We start from the raw sequence: 17,980 nt of genomic DNA on the forward strand, positions 1-17,980 counted from the left end.
TGCTGATCCCTGCGTACAGACAAGAGACAGCAGGGTTTGCATTGCTCCTGCTCTTCTCCGTGCTTAGGGGGCCATGGTGGTGTAGCTACAGGGATTGCAGGGCCACTGATGGGTGAACTGGGGCTATCCCTGAGTGTCGGTGTCCAGCTCTGCAGGGATCGCCGCACATTTCACCACGTCCCCAGACATTCTTTCATCTCCGACAGAAACAGAGGCACATTCAGAGGGGACAGTAAGCGAAGGGGAGACAGAAAATGCACACGTGCACTGTGACTCACCCCGCGGGAGAGAGAAGACCTCTGCTTACAGGGAGACTCAGACACACACACACTCCCAGCTAAACAAGTCGCAGTGTTTGCAGGAATTCCATCCCCAAGGGCCTGATCCATATTTTATTGCCTGTTTCCTCAGCCAAATGGTTCAAGATGCAAACAAACAAAACCCCTCCATTTTCCTTTTCTCTCCCTGCCAGAGCATGGGCGGGGCAGGGTGGGAGACTGGGCTGACGGGACAGCTCTGCTGACAAGAGTCAACTGGCGTAACCTTGTCCTTTCTGAAGATAGGCTCCTTCCTGGCTGTCCCAGGTGGGTCGTTGTCTGCTCCAATATTCTCTCCCTCGCTCTCCCGCTCTCTCTTGCCACCTCCGTTTCATTTCCCCAGGATGAGTGCTTGTTATTGCAATATTAGAAGGTGCTGGCTCAGGCCCATTTGTCTGTAGGGTTTGTGAGGAAGCCCACGCTCATAGAAATGTGGGAATTGGATTGATTTCCTTAGGTGCTCGTTACATTGAGTTACGACTGGGCTTGCCAGAGGGAACTTTCTCACTCCATATTAGGTCCACAAGCCCTGCTCTAATACAGTTTGGGAGCAGGTGCATCATGGTTTAAATGCTTAATAGCTTGTCAGGGCAGTTGAATCAAGCAGGTAATTTTCTCTCCTGCATTTTGACTACCATATGGGTTACAGGAGAATCCACAAGCTCCAAATAAGTGACTTACCTTATAAATCTGCTTTTTCCAGGGGGAGTAAACAGGTTTCAGTGCCATTGTAGCTTCAAGGAAAGTTGATTGATTTGAATAGAGGGCTCATATGTCTCCCTTGGACTGGATCGATGCAATCGTTGTCCCTAGAAACCAGTCGATATTCTTCCTTCAATGTAATTTGTTTCGGCTATACAGGTGGCATTGGGCATGGTGTATACAAGGGTGAATGTAGGGTTACCAAATGTCCGTATTTTCCCGGACATGTCTAGCTTTTTAGTTGTTAATCGCTGTCTGGGAGGACTTTTTAAATATATAAAAATGTCCGGAAAATACGGACATATGATAACCCTACCCACTGCCTCTCTCTCCTCTTGGGGTGTCAGCTCGCTGCAGCCTGCGGATTGCAACCCGCCCTCCCCCACAGTGCTGCTGCAACCCCACGGCTAGGAGCGGTGACGTTTCTGCAGCCAGCTGCGGGTGGGGGGGACCCGCGGCCACTTCCCCCTCCTCCAAGCATCCCCCGTGGCTCTGGCAGAGCTTCAATCTCCCCACTCCGCCCCGGCCGTGCAAGGAGCCCCCCCGTCAGTGGTCTGTGCAGCTGGGCCTGCCTCCCCCTCCCCTGCTGAGCCGCTGCCCAGGGGGGGTCCCAGCGCAGGGGAAAGTTTCTCGGTGCGCGGCAGCGCCTCCCACAGCCGCCTGGCCTGAGCTGCTGCAGCACTTCTCTGCTCTAGCCTGGCCAGAGAGGGAGCCTGCGGCTGGGATGCAGCCTCGCAGGTGGGAGCGCGTTGGGGCTGGGATGCCCAGCTCAGGGGCAGGCCCGGAGCCCGAAGCAACTTCCCGCCCCCCCCCCCCCGGCTCCGGCTGCACAGGGGAAGCGCCTGGCTGGGGGCGCACGCGCTGGAGAGCGGTGGGAGCCGGGAAAGTTGGAGCCCAGGGAGGAGGCGGCTGCTTCGGGTGGCTGGGAGGGAGGGGGAATGTGGCGCACTCAGGGGAGGAGGCGGGGCCGGGATGGGGATTTGGGGAAGGGGATGGAATGTGGGGGCAGGGAAGGGGTTGGCATGGGGGCGGAGTTGGGGGCCCCTGTGGAGTGTCCTCTTTTTTCAGTGTTCAAATATGGTAACCCTAGTGAATGGACACATTGTACTTTGCATTAAAGCAACACAAGGGTTTGTATTGAACAAGTCAATTATTTTTATGTAGGTGTAACGCCAACAGACCCCGGTAGTCAGCAGGCAGAATCGAACTTGGGACTTCTGGAGCTTAGTACATGAACCTCTACCGCCTGAGCTAAAAGCCAACTAGCTTTTAGTGAAGGCTGTAGAGCAGACATATTTTATCTGTCTCGCTTTTAAGTGGTCTAGATGGGACAGAACACCACACCCAGAAGGTGTGTGGGTTACATAGGCTTTCCATAATACAGCAATGAGAGTCTGTTGGAGCTGCCCCCTGCACGCCAGACCCCATCTTCCAAAATGGAGGCTGACCTTTGATCTCGTCAGGCCCCTCTCCCCATCCTTATATGACAATGACAGCTACTCCACACAGAACAGTCTGTCTGTCTTAGGGTTTTGTATTGCTGCTTGTCATCGTAGTATCTGAGTGTCTTCCATATAAAATAGGTTAATGAGAGCCTAATGGACTCCATGGAGACCCCCTGGCCTTTCCCTCTTTGGAGGTTATATAAAGCTCTGCTTTGGTAGCATATCCCAACCAGAACTGTAGCATGCAGATGTGCGAGGGCCTGTTTATCTTTCTTCTCTCTTACCTGGTGCACCGTTTTGCTTTTCGCTGGTGATCTCCCAAAAGCTTTGTGTTGAGAGAGGATAAACTGGCCACTGCGGAGCAAACTGATGATGAGGTGTTCTGAGCAGACATGCCAAACCTGCGAAAAAAATGCAGAAATTGGGTTTGTTTTGGGCTTAATTAGCTTGTGAGTTGTTCGTTGGCTAGTTTTTGGTTCATAGCTCAGAGGCGTAGCGAGTGCCCTCCGTACCCTCCGACCGGAGGGGGCCCCGCAAGGAAGGGGGCCCCTAAAAGTGGCAAAATAAATACCGCATTCCAGTTTCTGCATTGTAAGGGGCCCCGCCCGGACATATGTTCGGAGGGGGCCACCGTTCGGAGGGGGCCACGTTCTTTGTTGCTACGGCCCTGTTGTAGCTTGTTGGGCTTGTAGCTTGTTGCTTCTTTTTTTTATCAGCTCCGGTCAAGGGGGTAAAGGGGGGGAGAGAGTCGGGGTGCACAGTGGGCCCACCACAGTCCCAGACTGCTTGCAGGGGGGATCTAGTCACATAGAGTGTTGGGGTTCACAGGGATTGGCTTGTTTTGGCTTGTTTTGAAATGGGATTCATTTGAGTTTTGGCTTATTGTGAAAGCCGGGGTGCTTATTTACCACGTGAAAGTTGGAAACTGTGATCTGAGGAGAGCTGGCTTTGGCAATTTTACAATTACTAACAAAAATAATTTTGGGTTGAAATGAAAATGATTTTTTTTTAATTAATCACATTGAAAATTTGAAAAAAATTGCATTTCAGGTCAAACCAAATCTTTTGTTATGATGAAATCAAAATGTTTCTTTTAGATTTGGAGCTTTTTACTCTTTTTTTTTTTTAAATAAAATTAAAGGCAATTTTGAAACAAAAAGTCAATTCAAACAAAAAAAAGATCAAAATATTTTCTTTTGAAAATGTTGAAACTGTCTGTTTTGATTTTTTTTGACATTTTTTATTTTCAAAATGAAAAATGTGTCAAAATGTACACATCTGTTGAACGTTCCCATGTCACTGAATCAGAATTTTTCTCAGGAAAAAAAAAAAGTAGTGTGTGAAATTTTCCCCACGGCTCTAGTTGTGAGATTAGTGAGCGGTAATGTACAGGAGAATGAGCTTTTTGACCTTTTACTGAAAGCCTCTGTCTTTCCTCTCATCGTCACAACTTCCACCATTGCTAATCATATCATTGTTATTCATCATATTTATTTTATCACAATGGCAGTACAGTTATGTTCACATATCAACTAATTAATCCTGAATATAATTCTTGGTCGTATGCAATAATATTTAAGTAGCTATTGCTAATATTTAAGTATTATTGCTATTAGTTGTGGCTATAGTCAATTTGCAGATCGGTAAACTGAGTCACAGGAGTTGAGAACCCAAGAAGCCTGACTCTCAGTAGCTTGTGCTTGAGCCACTAGATTCACCATCTCCTCCACCTCCTGTTTCTACAATTGGAGTAAACAAAATCAACGGCCATGTGGCCCTTTAAAGGCAACGCATTAATGAAGTCAATGGAATGTATCCCATTTTGACTGTCTTTGGTCATTAGCTCAGCTATTCCTTGTGACGTGTATACAGTAAAAGCACCTCTGGATGTGGACCTCTGGGCACTGGATGGTCTTTGAACCGTGGAAGTTGGAAATGGAGGTATTATAGTATAGCCACTGAGGGCTAGATTCATGAAGGGACTGAGGCGTCTTAGCCCTGGAGGTGCCTATGTAGCCTTTGGTTCCTGATCTGGTAGGCATGCTCAGAGCACACCTACCCTGCATGGAAAAGGAAGAGCTGGCCCTCTGGATAAACTTCACCTCAATGCAGTGGTTAGGGCAGTCTCCTGGGAGGTACAAGTTCAAATCCCTTCTCCCTATCGGGGGTGGGGAATTGAACCTGGTTCTCCCACATGCCAGGGGGGTTCCCTGGCTGGATTAAGGGTTATTAAGGCAGTTTCCTGCTGCTAACTTTTCCCATGTGTTGCCTGGGGGCCTAATTCAGGGCTGTGAATTTTACAAGGGCACTGGGCTCATAAAATCCGTTCACTGCGATGCTGAGTGAGCAGCTCATCGGCCTCCTTGGTGAAGCTAACCCTGAGTGAGCATAAGCACATGCAATCCCATTAAATTGCTTATGGAGTCTGGGGCTGCACAGGTGACTGTGAGAGTACAGCCTAGTGGTTAAAGGTGGAGTCAGCGCTCTCCTTTTGTTCCCAGCTTCACCATTTGCTGTGTGATCTTGGGCGAGTTATTTGGGCCAAAATGTTTAGACTTGGGTGCCCAACGTTAGACATCTTACTCGTTCTAGTCCCCTAAATAAGTGGGTTGGTTTCCAGGAAAGGAGGCTGGTAGCTATAGGGATTCAGCACCTCTCAATATAGGCCTCCTATTCAGGTGGCTAGATACGCATTTAGATGTGTAACTTTAGACACCCTAGTTTGAAACATTTGGCCTTCACCGCTCCAATGCCTCAGTTTCTTCATCTGTAAAATGGGGATAATGTTTCCCGATGCAGCCACTGGGACTTTGTGAGTCTGAATGGATTAATTCTGGTCAAATGCTTCAGGATCTCTTGACAGAAGATGTTACGGAAGTTCAGAGTATTACTGTGATGTCCTTTGAGACTTTCTGCAAAGCCGTTGTTGGCCATCACTGAAATACAGAGAGCCCAAGGAAAGCTAAAGAAATAATGATCATACTTCCTCTCTACCTATTCTTTGACAGGCCAAGTCAAGTGACTGATAGTGGGCTAATGAGAAAGGGTCATTAGGACATCTTTACAAGTGCAAAGTGTTTTGGGAGATCTGCAAGTGATGATGGGAACAAAACCAAACTGGCCCTGTGGGAATATTAAACTACTATTTGTATTCTATTTGAACACTGATTGAAACTGATTTGAACACTGATTGAAATTAGTGATTTCTTCCATTGTCAGGTTTTCACTACATGATATACATGACTTTCCCTTGTATAATCATGGATCTGACTTGTTCAGAGCTTCAGCACTGCCGGTGGGGGCTAGACCAAAGAGATACATCAGTGTTCATTCTATTTCCATTACAAAGCATTTAGCATAGGTTGAAGATTCCTTCCCCAGTGAATGTGCATGTACTGGGTGCCCCATACAGCTGAGCTAATTGCTCTTGGATTATTCAGTTTTATCCATCAGGCTACTTTAGTTTCAACATTTTCTGAGAGGGAGAAGTCAGCCAGCTACTTCAGTGATGATCTGGGTATTGATACCTAGATAGATTTAGTACAGATAAGTTCAAGCCATACAAACTGGAATCTGATTAAGCTTCCAAACATCTCATGATCTGTGGGTGTTCAAGTTATGGGGGTTGGTTTAGCTCATTTTAAGATGGGACCAACTACAAAAATTGGGAACAAAGGCATGATGAGATGTCCTAGCCCCATTGGTAACAATAACTGGGCTTCCCACCTTATGGATTCCACCAATGATTTGCTCTGGAGCCTGGCCCCAGACATCTTGTTTTGATGCTTTGCAGTGGACAACACCAACATTGGACTCTTTCAGTGTGATGCTGGGGAGCATTATCCACACAGAAGCAGTAAAAAAGGCAGGCTGAGGACAGACTGTGGAATCAATCAGACTCTACAGTCAATTGGCAGGGGATCTGTAGCAGCTCTATTATACTCTTTAGGGGAGCAATGCTATTCACTTTGGCACTGGGAGAGGTGCATGGCCCATTCCTGCAGCAGATGCGTAGGGATCAGAGTACTGATCACAGCACCCCCTGACACTTCAGAACCAGTGACACTGAAATCATGATAACGAACACCTGTGCTACAGCTGGTATCAGAGGGAGCGTACATCTAGCAAGTGCATTGCGTTCCTAAATATTTTCTATTCAAATATATAAGGAGGAGGATGAAGGGAAAGAGGGGGGAGGAAAGGGACAGGAGAACATCCCAAGGCCACCAATCCTCATGCTTCAGGGCATAAACTGAGCAGTGATGACCATAAAGGGTCAGGAAGCAATTTCTTCCCAGGCCATTAATTTTGCACAGTTAGGTGCATAGTGAGGATTTTACATCCTCCCCTGAAGCATCTGGCATTGGCCACTGTTGAAGACAGGATAGCAGACTACATGGACATTAGTTTTGTGTGTGGGGGGGGGGAGGGGTGAAAACACAGAGAAGCAACAAACAAGGGGAACGGATTCTAAATGCCCCCAGAGAGGAGGAGGAGAAAGCTGCAGAAACCCCTTTGTGACAGAAGCAGTGCTTTTTGCCAGTCATGAATGGGCAGCGTCGCCCCCAGATCATCTGCTGTCTCTTGTGGGATCTGCCTGAATCTCTCTACCTAACGCAGAAAAATAAAACCCCTGGCACAGATCTGCACGGGGGCGACAGAGTTTTAGAGATGGCAGTATGGAAACATTTGATTTAGACATGAACTCAGTTGCTACGATGTGGATATGGACTTTGATCCCGATCTCTTGGGGTGGGGTGGGGTGGGGTGCGGGGGGGAATGTGTTCAAGGTTTTTGTTGTGGACTCATCTGTTCTATTTGTTTTAAATACACGTCATACAGGAGTGCCTGGGGTGCTGCGTGGGATCAAGGGATCATTCTTAGGTGCCTACAAACAGCCCTGATCCTCCATTGAAAACCACCTGGGTGCACCTGGAATCAGTGGGGCTCTGCCTGGGCACAGGGGTTTGCCCGTGTGATTCTCAGTGCAGAATGGGGAGCAGTAGATGTAGACACAGTCTCTGTCCCAAAGGGCTCAAGGTCTTTCTCCTCCCCTTTCCATCCTCTCCCTGGAATGAAACCTCAGGTTTAGGAACAAGAATGTGCAGCCTCAGGCATCTGTTCATATGCTAATTTTCCTCCCCAACGTTTGAATAACCTTCTATTTTCTTTTTGTCTCTTCTTCCCTGCAGGTCAACGGACTATGGCACTACCTATGAAAAGCTAAATGACAAAGTGGGACTGAAGACTGTGCTGAGTTACCTTTATGTCAGTCCTACGAACAAGAGGAAGGTAAGGGAGAGCCATTGATCTGGTAGCCATAGAAACAAAATTACCATTCTCGCTTCATTTTAAAAAAGAATTCTGATCCGAATGCAAACTCCAGCAGTAAATCATGAGGCACTCAAGGATGTGAATGTGGCCTAATTTACACTGGCGTAACTCCGTGAAGTTCAGTGGAATTACTCTTGATTCACACAGCAGTAATACAGATCAGAATCAAGCCCTTAATCTTACACAGAAAGTGTCTAGTTTGTTGTTAGAGAAATGAGGGAGGTAAATTGACTTGTTGCTGACTGTTCTACCTCCAAATAAGCTGAATTCACACAAATGTTTGTGAGACGCTTGCCTCTGCTGATTTCAACTAATCCACCTTTCCTTGCCTTATTATCAGCCACTTAGTATTGGAAACACCAGGTAAAAGACATCCCTTCCTTGCATTCGACGTTGTTTCCTTTTATGTTTCCTTAATTTAGCAAAAGAGTTGGAGGAAAAGCTGTAGCTGACCCCTGTGGCTGGTTACCTCACGTCAGAGGGCTGATATGCATGCGTGTGGAGCTGTGGGCCGGGACCCAAGCTTTGAGTGGAACTTGTGGGAGAGAACATGATGTCATAGCTTTCAAGCCTTCTGCCCAGGCTTCCCACATGATGCAATTAGAGCTGCAGCTGACTCACAGAACACAGACCGAGCGTGACAACTGAGTGCTTTTTGATTTGAAGTCATCATTGTGGTGGTTCAAGGACCTAGCAGAGCCCTGGCACTTTCAGCTGCCCCTGGAAGTCAGACCAAGATTGCTCTAGCTAAATGCTTGTATCAGTACTGCACGTTAGGCAGGCTCGGAGACTGTTACGTTTGATCATTTTCAAACTGCCTATCTCATGTCTCTCTAGATAGCTTTCCAGAGTTGTATTTTGCTGCTATTATTATTTACTATTGTTTTTCCATCACCGGTCAGGCCACAGAGGTTTCAGGACTGATGTTTATTTCTCTGTCTGCAATCTTTATGGCGGGCACATTTCTATAGCAATCAGCCAGAACTACCCGTACCCATATGTATATGGCAGCTTTTTTATTTTTTTCAAAGCAGAGGCTGAATTCTCGTGAAAATTGTCTTCACCTGGTCAATGTTCTGAGTGAAATGGGACAAAGTTGTTTGCATTTTGCTGTACAGATTTTGTCACTGCTTGCCCCCACAAGGTCCCAGCTGTTGTCCTCGGAGGAGTGGTTTTTTGAGAGTCCAAAGGCAAGTCAGAAAGATGACAACTGGCCTCATTAAGAGACTTTATTCAACTGAGTGTAATTGAAACCACACAAGCATCAGATAGGGTTGATTCAAAACTGGTTGGTGAGATCTAGTGCACAGGATTGATATGGAGACAGTCTCTTGGTGCTGGATGAAGTTCTCTGGCTTGTGCCATACAGCAGCTCAGATTAGAGGATCACAATGATCTCTTCTGGCCTTAAAAGCTATGGCTGTATGAAGCAAGCTGGAGAGCTGATTCCAGTTCATTCTGTTTCCAGAGCAACTTCACCCACCTAAGATCTGAAGCAAGATATCAGGTTGCAGATACAGTACACTTTGCTTATTAGCAACCACTTGTTTCCCAGCAAAATGGTGCCATTATCTGGCAGTTTCCAGGAAGCGATGGCTTTGTTTTCAGGTTCATGCATACATGTACTCGTACAAAGCAACGATAATTGTAGAAGCTGAGCTACTGTTTATTCAATTTCTGCTTGATACAATGTTGAAAAATAAAATGAAAAAAAGGCACGATCAAAACGTGCCATAATTGTTGCACTGTAACAAGCAGAGCAAATGTAGATCTTAGCCTGCTGTGCTGTATGTCCTTAGAGTGGACGCTCCGCCTGTGGGACACGGAGTGCAGCAGCGCACAATTTGACGATAGTGTTTGTATATAAAAAGCCATCCTGGCCGTCACATTGCTGCTTGTCGTCCCGGGTTGTGCTGATCGCGTGATCCTGTGAAGCGGTCACACTGTTCTTAATGCACCAAACAACGGATCTTGAGACACCCCACTTCTCAGCTACTCGCGTTTGCTTAGCTCCTGGTCCATGTAGGGCCTCCAGAGCCCTAGTTTTGTCCGCGAGAGATGCTCAACATTTTTGAAAGCCACGATGTGCCACAGAAGTACTTGTCGGCACAGGTTCGGAGCCAGCAAATTGATTACAGGTAGGACCTGTCTTCTAATAAAGTTAACAGGCAGCCTGGCGTGCCTGTTGCCAAGATCCACATCCCATTAATATCAAAGTCCATGGGACAGGATCATTTGCCGGCAAAATGTTGCTAGTAAGCAAAAGTTGTTAATACTGGGGTTGCTATTAAGCAGAATCTACTGTATTACATCATCAGAGTTATCTCCTTGGCTAATCACAGCCTTGGGATACACCGTTTCCTAACAACTTCGGAAACCCTTCTGGATTTACAGCTTAGTCCAGGAGTGGCCAGCCTGAGAAGGAGCCAGAATTTACCAATGAACATTACCAAAGAGCCACAGTAATATGTCAGCAGCCCCCCATCCGCTACCCCCCTCCGGCCCCCAGTGCCTCCCGCCCATCGGCAGCCCCACCAATCAGCGCCTCCCCCTCCCTCCCTCCCCATGCCTCCGCCCACCACAATCAGCTGTTTTGCAGTGTGCAGGAGACTCTGGTGGGGAGGGGGAGAAGCAAGGGCATGGCAAGCTCAGGGGAAGGAGCAGGGGCCTTGGGGGAAGGGGTGGAGCGGTGGCAGGACCTGGGGCAGAGCAGGGGGTTGAGCAGTGAGCACCCCACAGCACATTGGAAAGTTGGCATCTGTAGCTCCACTTTGGAGTCAGCACCTATACAAAGAGCTGCATACTAACTTCTGAAGAGCCGCATGCAGCTCCGGAGCCACGGGTTGGCCACCCCTGGTAGTTCTACCCCACCATCCAATATGTGTACTCACTCCTTGCCGCTTCAACTGCAGCCAGTCCTAAATGGTCGCGCATTGTTGCTGCACACGGTTAAACGCTGCGTTGTGTCAACCCCAAATTGGCTCCACATCAGTGGAAGACAAAGTGATTTCTATGTGCAGAATTTGTAAAGTGCTTTGAGCATCTCCGTTGCTGTCTTGGATTTGTCATTTCCCAGGATCACGTCACCGTGAGCCACCCTCCCCTTTGCATTGTCTAAGGATGAGAGAGAGATGAATGCATGTTACAGGAAGCGGTCCCACGTACTTAGACTGTAAACTTTTCTGGGCAGGGAGCATTTCTGTTGTTAAATGTTCATACGATACCTAGCACAATGGCGAACTTGTCTCTGACTGGAGCCACTAGGCACTACTGCAATATGAAAACACAACCTTAACCATTTGAGCTATAGGCAGTGACTTCCCATGTGCATTGGATGTAAGTCTTACAACCTCTTTGTTTACCTGTCACAAGAGGGCAACATGAACTCTCTCTCTCTCTCCATTCCCAGGTGAAATGTTTTTACAGTGTGTATCAGTTTCTCCCTGAGCTTGAACCTCCCAGGTTGTCGGTCAGACTCAGAGATGCTCACACTTTCTGTCGATTGATTAGCTTGCACACTGCTGCTAACGCTGTCTACTCATTAGTGCTTAGACGATTAACAGTTACTTGGAGGAGGAGAACCCTGCTACATACATCCATTCCTAATTGATTTACTAGGGAGAAGGATAATCACTTCTCAGCTGCCCTGTAGAACTGGAGTGGGAATTACCTGTCAGATTCCTTTGAAGCCTAAAAATACTTCTGTTCAATGGCTAAATAGGAATTATGCACTCAGCTGAATGCCAGGTGTATAAACATCATTTACCTGAATCGGCAACGTATCCCTGGGCTTAACTAAAGTACAAGGCAAGAAGATTGACCCCCCCCCCCTTTTTATTTTAAAGCAGAGCTCTTGTCCCCAGTTTTGGGGAGCATTATGGCAAGTTATTGAATTCAGTTGCATTCTTCCATAGTGTCTAGAGCTGTTATGTTGACAGGTCATTAGGAGGTGCTGGTCTCCTAATATCAGGCTGCCCCCTGTCTCCCATAATAATGATTAATATTATCAATACTTTGCAACTACATGGCACCTTTTAACCTCCCAGAGTTTTACATGCAATAATGAATTATGCTTTCTATCTATCCATCCATCCATTAGGATTGGATGCCTTTTTGGGGTGGAGTGGGGAAACATTTCGTTAGTCAAACACAAGTTATGGGGCTCAGTACGGGAGTATTTGGATGGAACTCTCTGGCCTGTGCTATCCAGGCGATCAGACCAGATGGTGCAACGGTCTTTCCTGCCCTTAAAAATCTATCTATCTATCCTAGGATTTTATCCTGCCACCCGTCACCATAACATCTCAGCGCCTTCCACGTAAAACCAATTGCAAAGTCCCTAATGAACTTCATGGAGTCCTTGGCACTTCTCTCCTTTCAGGGTAAAGAACATAAGAATGGCCATACTGGGTCAGACCAAAGGTCCATCCAGCCCAGTATCCTGTCTTCCGACAGTGGCAATGCCAGGTGCCCCAAAGGGAGTGAACCCAACAGGTAATGATCAAGTGATCTCTCTCCTGCCATCCATCTCCACCCTCTGACAAACAGAGGTTAGGGACACCATCCCTTACCCATCCTGGCTAATAGCCATTAATGGACTTAACCTCCATGACTTTATCCAGTTCTCTTTTAAACCCTGTTATAGTCCTAGCCTTCACAACCTCCTCAGGCAAGGAGTTCCACAAGTTGACTGTGCGCTGTGTGAAGAAGAACTTCCTTTTATTTGTTTTAAACCTGCTGCCCATTAATTTCATTTGGTGGCCCCTAGTTCTTATATTATGGTACCAAGTAAATAACTTTTCCTTATTTACTTTCTTCACATCACTCATGATTTTATATACCTCTATCATAACCCCCCTTAGTCTCCTCTTTTCCAAGCTGAAAAGTCCTAGCCTCTTTAATCTCTCCTCATATGGGACCCATTCCAACCCCCTAATCATTTTAGTTGCCCTTCTCTGAACCTTTTCTAAAACATCTGCTTGGGGTAGGAATTTTTGGTTTTAATTTTTAATTATTTATATATTTATTAATTTCCTTTTGTTTAGATTGATTCATTTCAGGGGCTTTCGGTTGACTGGGTTTTTTGGGGTGGAGGGGAGTGCCAAAGTTGCGAGCATCATTCTTGTGCTGGAAAGGCCTTTCTGAAGAGGAAGGTTTTGCAGTATTTCCTAAAGACAGTCAGACTCTGGATTCGCCTCTTGTCCTTTGCAAGTTCATACCATAGGGAGATCCCTGACTGAGAATGCTTCGTCTCAAGCTCTTACCTGCTTTGCGACCTGCATTGTCCAAGAATAACATTTTCTTCTAGAACTGGTTGAACCATTGCGAATATTTTTCACCACAAAAAAAAAAAAGTGTATAGAAATTTCAAATTCTCAGATAATTTCAGCCAACTCTGCTTTGCAGCCATGTAGCATTTTTCATCCGTAAAGCTCAAAGGTATATAAATATCGTTATCTCCATTTTGCAGGTAGAATCATAGAATCATAAGAATCATAGAATATCAGGGTTGGAAGGGACTTCAGGAGGTCATCTAGTCCAACCCCCTGCTCAAAGCAGGACCAATTCCCAACTAAATCATCCCAGCCAGGGCTTTGTCAAGCCGGGACTTAAAAACCTCCAAGGAAGGAGACTCCACCACCTCCCTAGGTAACGCATTCCAGTGCTTCACCACCCTCCTAGTGAAGTAGTGTTTCCTAATATCCAACCTAGACCTCCCCCACTGCAACTTGAGACCATTGCTCCTTGTTCTGTCATCTGCCACCATTGAGAACAGCCGAGTTCCATCCTCTTTGGAACCCCCCTTCAGGTAGTTGAAGGCTGCTATCAAATCCCCCCTCATTCTTCTCTTCTGGAGACTAAACAATCCCAGTTCCCTCAGCCTCTCCTCATAAGTCATGCGCTCCAGACCCCTAATCATTTTTATTGCCCTCCGCTGGACTCTTTCCAATTTTTCCACATCCTTCTTGTAGTGTGGGGCCCAAAACTGGACACAGTACTCCAGATGAGGCCTCACCAATGTCGAATAAAGGGGAACGATCACGTCCCTCGATCTGCTGGCAAAGCCCCTACTTATACAGCCCAAAATGCCGTTAGCCTTCTTGGCAACAAGAGCACACTGTTGACTCATATCCAGCTTCTCGTCCACTGTGACCCCTAGGTCCTTTTCTACAGAACTGCTACCTAGCCATTCGGTCCCTAGTCTGTAGCTGTGCATGGGATTCTTCCGTCCTAAGTGCAGGACTCTGCACTTGTCCTTGTTGAACCTCATCAGGTTTCTTTTGGCCCAATCCTCTAATTTGTCTAGGTCCCTCTGTATCCGATCCCTACCCTCTAGTGTATCTACCACGCCTCCTAGTTTAGTGTCATCGGCGAACTTGCTGAGAGTGCAGTCCACTCTATCCTCCAGATCATTAATAAAGATATTAAACAAAACCGGCCCCAGGACCGACCCTTGGGGCACTCCGCTTGAAACTGGCTGCCAACTAGACATGGAGCCATTGATCACTACCCGTTGAGCCCGACGATCTAGCCAGCTTTCTATCCACCTTACAGTCCATTCATCCAGCCCATACTTCTTTAACTTGGCAGCAAGAATACTGTGGGAGACCGTATCAAAAGCTTTGCTAAAGTCAAGGAATAACACATCCACTGCTTTCCCCTCATCCACAGAGCCAGTTATCTCATCATAGAAGGCAATTAGGTTAGTCAGGCACGACTTCCCCTTGGTGAATCCATGCTGACTGTTCCTGATCACTTTCCTCTCCTCTAAGTGTTTCATAATTGATTCCTTGAGGACCTGCTCCATGATTTTTCCAGGGACTGAGGTGAGGCTGACTGGCCTGTAGTTCCCCGGATCCTCCTTCTTCCCTTTTTTAGGTAGGGAAACTGAGGCACAGAGAGGGGAAATGACTTGCCCAAGGTCACAAGTGGGTAAGGCCCAATTCCTCAAAGCTATTAAGGTATCTGACTCCCATTGATTTCAGTGGGAGTTAGGCTATGATCCTCAAAGGTATTTAGACACCTAAATGTACAACAGATGGTGCCAGCAGGAGCTAGTGTGGAAGGAAGAATGATCAAGCAGTTATGTATCTTAGAACACTTGAGTCCTATTCCTGGCTCTGTCATTGACTCAAAATGTAGCAACTAAATGGCTAGTAGCCCTTGGCTCAGAATGTGATAAATAATTCCTGGTGTCACTGTGAATTAGGACTTGGCTTCTCTTCCTCAGTTTTCCTCATTGGTAAAGTGGTGAATAGTGATCCTTACTGTACCTAATTTACTGGAGGAGTGTGGGAATTAACTTACTGGTGTTTGCTCAATGGTCCGTAACTGTTTAAACACTCCACATTTGCTGCTCTCCAGTGATTGCTGTATCAGGGTGTTTCTAAGTAGAGGAAGATACTCTATATTCATTTGTCTGTTGCTGTTAATCTCTAAATGGTGCCTTCTGCAGTTGTATACCTAAATTGTATTCACAGATGCCTAAACGTAGGCACAGAGAGGTTAAGTGGCTTTCCCAAGGCCCTGGATCCACTGCCACCTTACAGCATTGTCTATTGTACACTCACCTGAGTGTGTGATCTTGGCCGCACTCAGGTAAGTGTACATTAGACACTGCCTCAGTTTTCCAATCTGTAAATTTAGGACAGTCTTGTTTTACAGATCGGTAATCGAAGGCACCAGAGGGGTTAAGTGACTTGCTCAAGTCTCTACACTCAGTCATTGGCAATCAGGTTAGAATCCATGAGTCCCCTGCTCTGTCTACTAGACCACAGTGCTGCTTGCTGCTATGTCTCATACTTCAAAGGAGTGGGATGTGGCAGTGTTTTGGGGGGACGTTTTCTAGAAACTGAAATGGGTATTTGGAAAATACACCCTATGATTGCTTAGTAACGTCACAGACGGGCAGGCAGCACATGTTAAATAAAACGAGAGCATAGAGGTAGTGGTCTGGGCACAGGCCTGGAAGCCAGGAGCTACTGAATTCTAATCCCACCTTGAGCAATGACGCTCTCTTTGCCTCACTGATGAAGTGGGAATACTGCTACTTATCCTGCTTAGAGAGGAGTTGTGGGGATGGATTGATACATGTTTTCATCGTGCTTTGAAGCTGAGAAATGATATCAACAATTGGCTGGTCTGCCTGCACCGCTGCCCTCTCCTGGCTGGAGTCAGAACTGCTTGACTGTTGTATTATAGTCCCTGCAATGGTAGGAACTCAGGCGATTTCTCCGTTTGCTCAAGTGGTCGGGTTCTGTGCATTTGCAATGAGATCTGTTCCTTTTGTCACCATGGAATTCCAGGTGGTCGTGATGCGCGGCCCATGGACAGCTATGAAGTCCTCAGTAGCTATGGTTTTCTTACATAATTATTATTTCCAATCATGATGGGAAGCCAAAGTGCCTGTTGCTGTGAGATTTCCACCCCCGTTAAGAGGCTGTAATTAGCAGAGCGTATTCTAGGACGCATCCTTCACTCCAATACATACACCCACCCAGTTATTTGCATGAGAGCCCACAATAGGGGGCATCTGGCTCAGCATCAATTACATACAGGTTGAAATGGGCCTTATGACTCTCTGATAATTTTCCGAGAGACTCGAGAATCATCTTACAGAAGCCTTTGCTGCAGATGAATATGATTCAAAGGAAAAACAGGCTAGCACTGTGAAAAAGCAAAGGTTTTCCTTCAAATAGGCATTGCCTTCCTTGGATTTTCTGTTCCATGGATCCATCCATAGGGATATGGCAAAAGGTTGCTGGGTGCTCTGCAGGTATTCTCTGATGGACAGCAGGAATGCCAGTTTTCTGTTGATCTTTTTTGTGTGTGATGCATTCTGGGCTGTAGTTACACATTATTATAGGCTGATACTTACTGCAGTGTGGGAACAGGAGTTGCAGTTGTTTGCTCTTTTGAATACAATTTTTTCCCTGTGCATTGCTAGTTGTGTTACAGCTGTTGCATCTGAGCCAGAGACAGGGCCAGACCCTTAACTGGAGTAAACTGGAATAGCTCTGATGCCAGCCGCTCTTTTATGTGCATGGATGTGTGTGGCAGAATCAAGGGCTGGGGTGCAGGGGGTTTGTGGTTGGGGCAGTTGTTGTTGGAAAGTAGAAATGAATGGGGAGGAGCAAGATGAATTGGTCTGTGCTGGGGCAGAATTGTTGTGGAGTTTAGAATTCAATGATATGTTTCCAAGTAAAAATTCGACTTTTTTTTTTTTTTTTTTTTTTTTTTTTAGCCAGGCATTTTTGGCAGCTTGCAGGGATTTTCCTTGTGTGCGGATCTACAGCTAGTGTTAGAGACTGTCGTAAGGCTGAGTATTGAGACGCATTTATGTGTAAGCGAGAACACGCACAAAGAAGGAATGGAGGGATTCAAACTCCATTGTTATGTGGATGGGCATAGAAGGAGGGATGGATGGCAAGGAACATTTCAACAAATTGCTTGGGTTGTAGCTAGGGAATCCCCCGGGCTGTGTGGAAATTTAACTCCTAATAGGCATCCTTACTGATTGGCACTGAAGCGATCATTCAGCTCTTGGATTTCGCCCCTCTTGGGGTGCATCAGAGGAGTTCCTCATTGTGGTGCATTATGGGAGATAGTCTGTCCAGAAAACCCAGCACACAGGGGAGAGTGGGAGCCTAGGGTACCTGAACTACAACTCCCATAAGGCACCCTGGTGCCATTTTGAATCAAAATACTTTGGGTTTTCAAGTTTTCCTTTTTTCAACAAAATACGATTTCCCCTGGAAAGCAGACCGTTCTGAGAGATTTCCCTTAGTTGAAAACCCAGTTTTCCACTGAAAAAGCTGAGGTGGAAAACTTTCCACCAGCGGTGACCCTTGGACTTCAGCTGAGATCGGATAGAGGGAGAAATGAAAAAGTAAAAAACAAACCAACCATAAATATTGTTCAGATAAAAAGTGAATAAACCTGAGGTCCTGATTACTCGGGGCCATTTAATATTCCACTGCACCCTACTAAAAGTGGGAGTGATAATCCTAGTGTTCTGGCTGGATTCCACTGCCTCCTTGCAGTTTCAATTGGACACAGCTCTTGTCTGAAGTTGTTGCATAGTGTTGCTCTTGGCTTTGTCCTGAGGATTGAAGTGGCACATGGGCCTTGCACAGCACTCTGCACCCTGGGAAATTTCACCTGCAGAAATTATTCAGCTGC

The 17,980-nt window shown here is 46.5% G+C and overlaps 1 protein-coding gene across 1 annotated transcript in view; it reads left to right on the plus strand.

The window, feature by feature from the left end:
- The window catches only part of SORCS3 (sortilin related VPS10 domain containing receptor 3), a 469,336-nt gene that overhangs the window by 220,977 nt on the left and 230,379 nt on the right, over positions 1–17,980 (plus strand). Inside the window, exon 3 of the mRNA XM_065407380.1 lies at positions 7,657–7,756. Within this exon, the coding sequence (XP_065263452.1) occupies positions 7,657–7,756 (100 nt within the window). The remainder of the gene's footprint in view (positions 1–7,656; positions 7,757–17,980) is intronic.

The sequence above is a fragment of the Emys orbicularis genome, chromosome 7, assembly GCF_028017835.1.
Source record: "Emys orbicularis isolate rEmyOrb1 chromosome 7, rEmyOrb1.hap1, whole genome shotgun sequence".
Classification (NCBI taxonomy): domain Eukaryota; kingdom Metazoa; phylum Chordata; order Testudines; family Emydidae; genus Emys; species Emys orbicularis.